Genomic DNA, 9244 nt, shown 5'->3' with positions numbered 1-9244 from the left:
CTGTTGTCCTGAAGTCGATGATTTGAATCTATCATTGTAATGTTAGAGCGGTATATACCTTTAAAGCCTCACTGATCATACATAGTGCAGCAGTTTGCAAATAATCACTGAATCATGGGAACCAGAGTGATAATGCGCACTTCTTTGTCGCCAGGGCAACCACAATACGTTGCTGTGGATGAAGTCATTTGTTACGCTGATCGTTACCATGGTTACAACCTAGAGAGGGCGCTGCGGAGGAGCGTTCCACGTAAAATGACGCAGGGCGGGGGCGTGCCCGTGATGCGCGCTGCGCAAGGCTGCTTGTTGTTCCCGCAGAGAGGCGAGAAGATGGCGGCCGTGTCAAGCGGAGGTGCTGCTGGGTCCGCTGCGGCCGGGATTACGCACTCTGCCCGACCGACCCACGCAGGCATGGGCTCCCAGAACCGAGCCCAGCCACCCTCCGGCATCAGCCACCCCGGTCGACCCAGCACGGCCACTGGGTGCATCACCAATCCTGGCCACACTTCGGCCACCAGGCCCCCGCAAGCCCGTGTGGGCTACTACGAAATCGAGCGGACCATTGGCAAGGGAAATTTCGCGGTTGTTAAACTAGCCACACACACCATTACCAAAGCAAAGGTAAGACGACTGATGTCCGAGCTTTAGAGGTGAACAATTACACGTTGTCATTGTTTTATCTGAAGCCTTTCCGACTATGTACTCGGGATGACGCTGGGGCCTTCTGGCTCTGGAGACACAGCGGCCAGCCCGCTTTGGTGACACCGCTGCTTGTTGGGGGGGTCCGTTCGACACGGGGCATCACCTCTAACTACTGGATACACATGCATTTACCACAAGATACATTTCGTTTCACACATATTAAGTTTTTATGGATAGCTAGAAAGGCCTTAGGTTAATGTGTGGAAAGGCGTAGAGGACGGAGAGAAGGGTATTGACGAAGATGAAAAAGAGGAGACACAAAAATGTTCCGACTGTACGTTAGTAGCTAACTTAGCTTACTAGCTAACTTACAGTTCGGCTAGATGCAGATATCTTTAAGACATGCCAACACACAAGTTTAAAAGTTTGTAACACCCTGCTGGATAACTTTGAATTACCGAACTTTCAAAGTTGATAAGGGTAAGTTTCCCAAAGTATTATAGCTCTTTATAAAATCCAACGTAAAAGTAACACTCAACTATTTCAAGCAACTGTGGCAGATGGAGAGACTTTAGCTTTTTTTTGTTTTTGCTAGTTTGACACTTTGCTTTTATCATTCCGTGTTAGGGAAGTTTCTTACGTCTTTTTTATAATACAACCATTTTGTCGTTGTGTAATTGAACTAGTCTTTTGTGGCATCCCAGTTAATAGCTAGATGCCATTTTATGAAGCCTTTTCGGACAAGAAAACATTGACATGGCAAAATTAGTGGTTTCAAAACTGCCACCACACACTTTGAGTGTACGTAGATGCTTGTGCAAAGAGTGGGCGCCAGTTAGCAGTATACTGGATGATTGACGCATTAGCTTGCAGACACTATTATCAACACATTATATTAATACACTGTCACTATCGTTATTAATGAGTAGGTGGGTGACATTGGGGTTTTCCAAAAGTCGGTCCTTTGCTACAAATGTATATCTCTGATCATCACAGTTAACATTGTACCCAGGCTTTTTTAAAAGGCTCTGTTAACAGTAGCTTTTAGACCTTACAAGTGGAGGGAATAGTTCAATTATTCCAAGTATTGTTTTTCTTTTCTGCTGACCTATTGCATCAGGTTCCTCAATGTGTCATGGTCTTGTTTGCCTGTGAGCCGTCTGTTGTCACTCCAGATAACCGCTATGTCTTCTTGGCTTGCATGGTAGTGTAAGTATCTGATTATATGACTATTGTGATCAGTATGCTCATCCCTTATGATGGATGCTCGGTTGAACTCTCAAAACAAAAGAGGGCTGGCTGAAGCCTACGTTCAAAACAGCTCCTTCAATACAATTTTTTTTTTTACCTGATGAAGAGCCTTTAATTCTAATGGCACAAATAAAGGTGTGTCAAGGCAGCTGAGTGTGCAGTTTAACTCTATGCCCTTGTTGACATACACACAGACCGGCAGACACAAGTAATTTAGATGCTTTGTGCCACACAGCCCAGAGAACCTTCCATTTAGTTTCATGAGGCCAAAATAATCTTGGGTCAGCGAGTGCCATGTAGTGTTTGCTGCAGGATACGTTTCTGAAGGAGTCTTAACTGTGTTGATATGACGTATAATGTAATTTACAGACTAGTAGGTATGAGTACATTGAGCAATACAAAGACAGTAGCAACGCTATAGTGAGAGATTGATGAGCTGGTTATGAAGCTTTACTCCTTGTGTGTGTGTGAGCCTGTTTATGCTTGTCTGGCTGGAGTGTAAGAGACGGGCAGAGGACAAAATGACAGTGGACCACATACTGAAAGAATGAAAGAGAGGCCTTGTTTGTTGTCTGCTGATGGTGATCAGACAGACTAGTTAGATTGTGGTTTTCACCAACCAGCACAGGGGTTTCAGCATCCCCAGTTGCTCATGAATATCATAAGAATGTGTAGTTTTACATGCCTGTGGATATCATGAATATGAATATGATCAGTCCTCAGATGAAATGTGCTTTGGAGCCTTGTTTTATGACCAAGGTTTTATAATGATCTAATAAGAAACGCTGACAAGTCAAAAATAGCCTAACATCTCGTTATTAGATGGAGCCTGATGATATCCTGCAGTGTCACGCAGAAGCAGACCTGGTTATTTATACTTGGTAGCTTAGACGGGAAAGGGATGATCCCTTTCTTTGCCTCATTTGCTCTTTGTTGTTTAGTTAAACCTACAATATTCAACAGGAAATTTATATAATAGTATAATCTGTACAATGTATTTTGCAAATTTGTGTAGAATGGAGGCATTTTGAGGTAAATGCTTGCTAACACAGAGGCAGTCACACAACCACAAACCTTTGATGGCACATAGCTAGAAAGCTGCACCTGGATGTTGTTATTGTGAAAGTTCATCTCCTCTAGACAAAGGCCAGCTAGTGAAGTGGAAGTCAAAACAGAAATTTTGAACGATACACTCAGATAAACACCATGCTAGAAGCAGTTTGACCACACTTTGCTGCGGTCTTGATAAAGACATGTTCACTCTTTCCATAAAGTTTATTGCTGGTCATGACTTTTCAACATGGGACATAAGTTCTCTATTAGCTCTTGAGTTACACTATGAACTATAAACACTTGTGTAAGTGAATCTCCAATACTGCTCTACGAATTTGGGAATATTTTCAATTATTGCATTTACAGCCAATTTGTTCTCCCTGATTTAAATTTTTGATTTAAGCAAAAATGAGTTAGTAGCCTAGGTCAATGTCCAGGAATAGCTTTTGCCAGTGATAAACATTAATGAGTATTGGTAAATATGAGTAAATGAGTTGCATGCTAACTTAATTCAAGCGACATCACAATTTCCCAAAGCGACATCAAATTGCTGTCTTTGTCGGATCAACAAATAATTTATAATGATATAATATACAACTGAGACAAACCGTAAGTCCTCACAGTTTAGAAGCTGTAACAATCAAATGTTTCTCATTTTTAATGAATAAACTACAAACATAATAAACACAGAAATTGTTGCAGTACATTTGATGATGGACAGATCTTTGAAGACCATTTAGATTACAAAATGGTACAATTTGAATGAATGCCTGTGTCCGATTCTTTGATGCAACCTGGTCAAAGCCAGTGTTGATAATGGCCACCACTCATTGTTGTCTACCAGCACCACGTCATGGTAAAATGTCCTTGAAAACATGCAGACATTTGATGAAATATGTTGTAGGACCTGTTCAAAGCCTGATACAGAAATTAAACTTGTGGAACTGTTCAACCCACACCGCAATTTGATAGGCTATTAATCAGGCCTGTAGTCGGCTTGTGTTTCAATGCACTTAACTTGATATGATATTTCACATCCTGGCCACATTCCATAACAGACGGCATATTTGCACATCCTTTCTAGGCCACTATCAGCCATTGAACAGAATTTATTTTCTATGCACAATTAATACATTTTTCAATTCAATGTTTCATCAATATTCTGGCTCTGAAATCTTTTCAGAATTTGTTACTAACGGGTATAATAACACTTATTTGTTCTGACTGGCTTCTAGGTAAATGGTCATTGCTAATATTCAGTCATGATGACACAAGGACAGGCCAAGTGTTGCAGATTTCCCAAATAATCAGCTGCAGGGCAGAAACAAACATGGTTCTTACTACTGATTAATAATTATACATTCATTTGTTGATATTGTAAAAATTCATAATTTCTGGTCACAAATAAATAGAACCTAAAGTGTTATCTAAATATTTCTTTTTTAATCTAATCAATTGCTAAAAAACACGCAACATATTCATTTCATTATAATACAAAACGACACAAACACTAATCTCTTCATTAAGCAGTAATTATTCTGTCATAATATGCTACATCAGCTCAGTGATTGTCAGGATGTTAATGTTCTGTCAGTCACGTAATTGACTAAAATATGCTGCTTTTTGTACCTGTATGCCAGCAATGTATCTTGAGTGGATATTTTAACACAATCTTTGTGTTTGTCATGTCGATAAGCCCACTGAAAGCGCATGACTGCCATTGTATTTGTGTATGTGCATACTTGTGTGGAATAGCTTGGCAAAAGAGGTATGGTCAGTGCCCTTGTATGACTCGGCTAAGGATCAAGTAAAGACACATTTTGAAAAGCCCTCTGTCTTGTTGTGCCCACAGCAAGGTGAAGCGAAATTGGTGAAGATGGCACTGCGGCGTGTCCTGACTTGTCTGTGGGGAAGCCGCTCTTCTTTCCTCTTTTTCCTGTCCTCTCCCCTTTCCTCTCAAGTGTTTTTTAGAGAAAAAAAAAAGGATGAGCAGGAGGAAGAGGGCAGGCAGGAAGGCAAGCGTTAGGTAACATGCCTAATGTACTGTGTAACAATTTCACTCACTCCCTCAGTCACACACACACACTTGTGCACAGCTCTCTAACATGCAGCATCCCCTCTCTGTTTCTCAAAGACACACATACGCTCACCCAAATGTGATTGTATTTGTGCGAATCATATGACAAACCCTGTTTTTTCTTCTTGACTTATCTCCCTGCCCTCTAGTCATCTTCTGCTGCATTCTTAGCTGTGTGAATCCGCTTCAAAGGAACACAGCCCAGACTGTGTGTCTGTTGGATGACACGAGGGAGGACAGTGTAGGCTTCATCATTATGATCCTATCCTACTGGTGCTTCTGCCCCATACTGATGCCAGCAGTGTGTGTGTGCGTGTGTGATACTTAAAAATCACAACACTGTCATCATCATCCACAGTGTTGCTTGTTGTTGAAGACGTCTGTGCGTTGCCAAGGCTCCTAGTTGGAGAAAGTCGTTCCATTGAAGTCTTACTGGTTTCCATGCGATAATGGCGGTTCCAGCCCCCCAACCACCAATTCTGAATGGAACTTGCCATTGTTGTTTCTTTCATTGCCATTTTGTTCACTAAAGCTGTAACCTGGATGGATCAGAATTTGTCAGGTGTGCTTGAGTTTGACATTGAATTGATGAAGAAGGTTTGAGCTCAGCTGATGCCAAACTAGTGGTGCAGCTGGTGCACTAACTAATTAACTATATATATTGTGATATGTTGCACATTTCCTGTAAAATCAATTAAAATTGTTGATGGATTAAATAACCAGACATGTTTGTTTTTGGCTAACCAAGCAAAAATACATCAAAGTCACTTGAATGTAAAGATATTCAGACGGATAGCTAAGTTCTCCTCCACTCAAAATGTGTTTTTCTTATGTTTATGTCCCCTAAAATGTCTGACCTTGACAATACCGACTTGTATCCATGCAAAGTTTGTTACTTGAGGGGTGTTTTTACATTCCTCTAGTGAAGAGAGAGCTGTCTGTGCACTTCCCTAGAATCTGAGATTCAAATGTAAAACGTCATAAATTTGCAACAGCCAATCTCTTCTTGTGCCCGGGCCACAGTGCCTGCGTGAGCAGTGCATGACTACTGACTCGCTAAACTGCGGGGTGTTGTGTCCACACAAGCAGCCTTTCTGCTGCCAGACCTTTCTTTCTACATTTAGTCTGCCTTTCATAATGGCCAGAAGGTTTCATTTAATTTCATTATAAATGTAATTTATATTTATTTTTGATAGAAAAAGGTTAAGGAGCGTGTGCTCATTTGTTAAAAATAAATAACTATTAAAAGCTTAGGTAAATAGGTAGCCTACTCGATTCATTTATGTAGCCGTGCTAGTCACTGCATTTTCTACAACACTGCCCTGCAAAAATATCAGGATAAGAGCCTTGTGTTTGAAAAACGGCAAAACCGTCTTGGACACAACATCGGCAAAGAAGCCTGAAACCTCCAGTCCAGAGCGAGTTTGAATTAGCATAGTGAAAGTTTTGAGAGTGCAGTTTTTGTATGTAAACCGGACCCTGAAGCTTCCTTCAATATCTAACAACAATCCCACTTGATATTATTGTATTTTTCACAACCACTAATGCTGTGTCAGCTACTGTCAATTAAAAGCTAATTCTGATTCCTTCCATTTTTGTGCACAACTGACACCTCAAATGAGTCAAACATGTGTAGCTGAATCTCTCCGATGTTTCCTCTAACGGGGAATATAAACCAGATGCCAAATTAATTATGGACCAGTCAACAATCACTGTTAAGGTGGAAATGTCGACCGCGCACTCAACCAGGAGTAGTTTCTTCAAAATTGTGTTCATGCTTCATATTGAATTTGTTACTTTGTTATTTAATAGAAATATATTTATGTGGTAGTAAAGTGCATGATTATCAACGGATGTTAGAATTAAGTGTTTGATACTTGCATATACATTATAATGAATTATTAATAATATATGTTTATTAATAACATTGCCTTGAAATAAAGTTGGTTCAATGTAAAAATAAAAAATAAAAAACATAACAAAAAGCCGTTGCTGTAGCTTAGCTTGCTACATACTGGTAGCTCGGCTCACTACACTTTCAAAGTAGCTTGCCCAACACTGCAACTCAATGCTGATACGGGTTTAGCCTGAGCATTACATGTGTTGTAATCTGTGTCACCTGTTGATGAAGGTTAACCTCGTAAATAATATCACCGTGTGATGGCGTGGTAGAGTGCGTGCGTGCGTGAGTGTGTGTGTGTGTGAGTGTGTGTGAGTGAGAGAGCAAGAGAGCAAGAGAGATCGAGAGAGATCGAGAGAGATCGAGAGAGACGGAGACGTAGAGACTACAGATGAGCATCCAAGATGCACTTGCCCCAGCTTCCCACTGTAGACATTACACCATAGACCCAATTCTCTGTTGAGGATTAGCCTCATTATCGTTGATGAATGTTTTTAAAGCGAATATTTTATAGACCTAAAGAACGGTTAAAGGCTCTGTGAACATCACATATTAAATCTTCAACTTTCAATACTGTATAATTTCATTACAGCGTTTGTAAAAAAAATGTAAACAATGCATGAAACGCTTATCACAGCGTTATAACAAATATATTTCATCGGAGAATATCGGGACGAAAATACACCCATCATGACTGATGAATTATTTTTTTTAACTACATTTTTGCTAAACTAGAATCGGTCAGAATTGTACCGGAGATTTGCTATCATGTGAATTTAAACAGTGCCGTGATTAGGATGTAATTGAAGTTAAAGTAAACAACGGTGCTTTTTCAAAAAGACAACTTACTTTGCCCAACAATTTCAGGAATCATGGGAGTGTTTTGTTCTTGAGGCTTGCGTGCAGTTATAATTTGAAAAAGCCAGATGCGTTGCTATGTAAACAGTTTGAAATGATCGTCATGGTATATAGGTGCCCATGCCCAAATCTGACTTGATGTGGTACTCATGTAATAAGCAGTGTATTGTTTTACCAACACATCAATATGCTGAACATGGAGGTATTTCTTCCACATGGTTTAGTGCTAATCAGTGACAATAAAATGTCCCTATCTTATCACACACGTCTTCATGAGGGCAGGTGTGTAGCACAATTACATTTCCTCGCTCAATATATGTTGCGTTGACCAGTACTATAAATGTGTTGGGGTAGTATACACTGAACAAGCTTCAAGTAATCTCATTCTTACTAGTCTCTATATGTTATGTGCATTGTTGTTGTATACTTGTGTATATGTGTAACGATCCATACAATGAAAAATGTGATAAAAAAGCAGGACTTCAACACCATTTGGACTAAGGTTTGAAACCGAACCGAATCCAAAATGCCAAGTACCAGGTACCCCCCCAAAAAAGAGAGAATTTTGGTTCTGCTTATCGGTTCCTAAACGCGGACATTGGCACTCTCTCTGGACTTGGTGACGCTACGCAAAGCGATACATTTAGTTTTTGTTTTCTCTCTGCACTATGGAAAAGAATAATGAATAATAATAAGAGTTGTGAGCATTGGAAGTCGTACTCCATGGACCACAGGTTCTCTTTGCAACGTCGTCACAGCTGTCTGTCTGTCTGTCTGTCTGTCTGTCTGTCTGTCTGTCTGTCTGTCTGTCTGTCTGTCTGTCTGTCTATTTCATCCACCACTGGTGAAAACCTGAAGGGAAGCATACGTGGATTGTTCTTCACCTTTCGCTTTCCCATTACATTTTTAAATGTTTTGTTTAAGATGGAAATTGTATTTTAAACTCTTGTTTTGTTGCCATCCACTGCTGCTATTATTTGTGTGCTGTGTAGCTAGAATTGGTGTTTGAGTTGTGTAATGTACTGTATAGTAAATGATCCAGACTCCTCCACTGGGCACCAGCTGCTCTGGGATGGTGCTGTGTTGAGGTCACTGTCTTGTGATCGGAGGGGCAATGTGACACTTCATCTCATTGCCGCTGGCCTCTCTGGAGTGTGTGTGTGTTGTGTGTCTGTGTGTACAATCAGATCTTTTGATGGAAAATTCCAGAGTCATGGAAGCTATAGTAAAGCAGACTGAACACCCTGAGGCTGCTATGGTACAAGCTATCAGTCACAACATACTGTGTTAACTGTATCTTGGAACTCTAACCTTTGACATGCGCACTGGTCACATGGTTGTTTGTAGAGTACCACTTAGCATCACCACTCGTCTAGCTAGGTCTATTCTTGTTAGCGTGACAAAGTTGTCAGTTCTTAAGAGGGTTACAAATCTTAGGCAATGTCCTTAATTGATTGTCAGCC

General features: G+C 40.4%; 1 protein-coding gene across 4 annotated transcripts in view; it reads left to right on the top strand.

The window, feature by feature from the left end:
• Positions 1–295: 295 nt before the first annotated feature.
• The window catches only part of sik3 (SIK family kinase 3), a 33316-nt gene continuing 24367 nt past the window's right edge, over positions 296–9244 (top strand). For 3 of the 4 annotated variants that reach the window (XM_029445935.1, XM_029445934.1, XM_029445936.1), the window contains exon 1: positions 331–621. In XM_029445935.1, the coding sequence (XP_029301795.1) occupies positions 331–621 (291 nt within the window). Of the gene's footprint in view, positions 622–9244 lie in introns of all 4 variants that reach the window. The other variant, XM_029445933.1, reaches the window with a different exon arrangement.

This window comes from Cottoperca gobio, chromosome 13 (genome assembly GCF_900634415.1).
Source record: "Cottoperca gobio chromosome 13, fCotGob3.1, whole genome shotgun sequence".
In the NCBI taxonomy this organism is placed as follows: domain Eukaryota; kingdom Metazoa; phylum Chordata; class Actinopteri; order Perciformes; family Bovichtidae; genus Cottoperca; species Cottoperca gobio.
The sequence above is the reverse complement of the archived record's forward strand: the minus strand, read 5'-3'. Positions and strand labels throughout refer to the sequence as shown.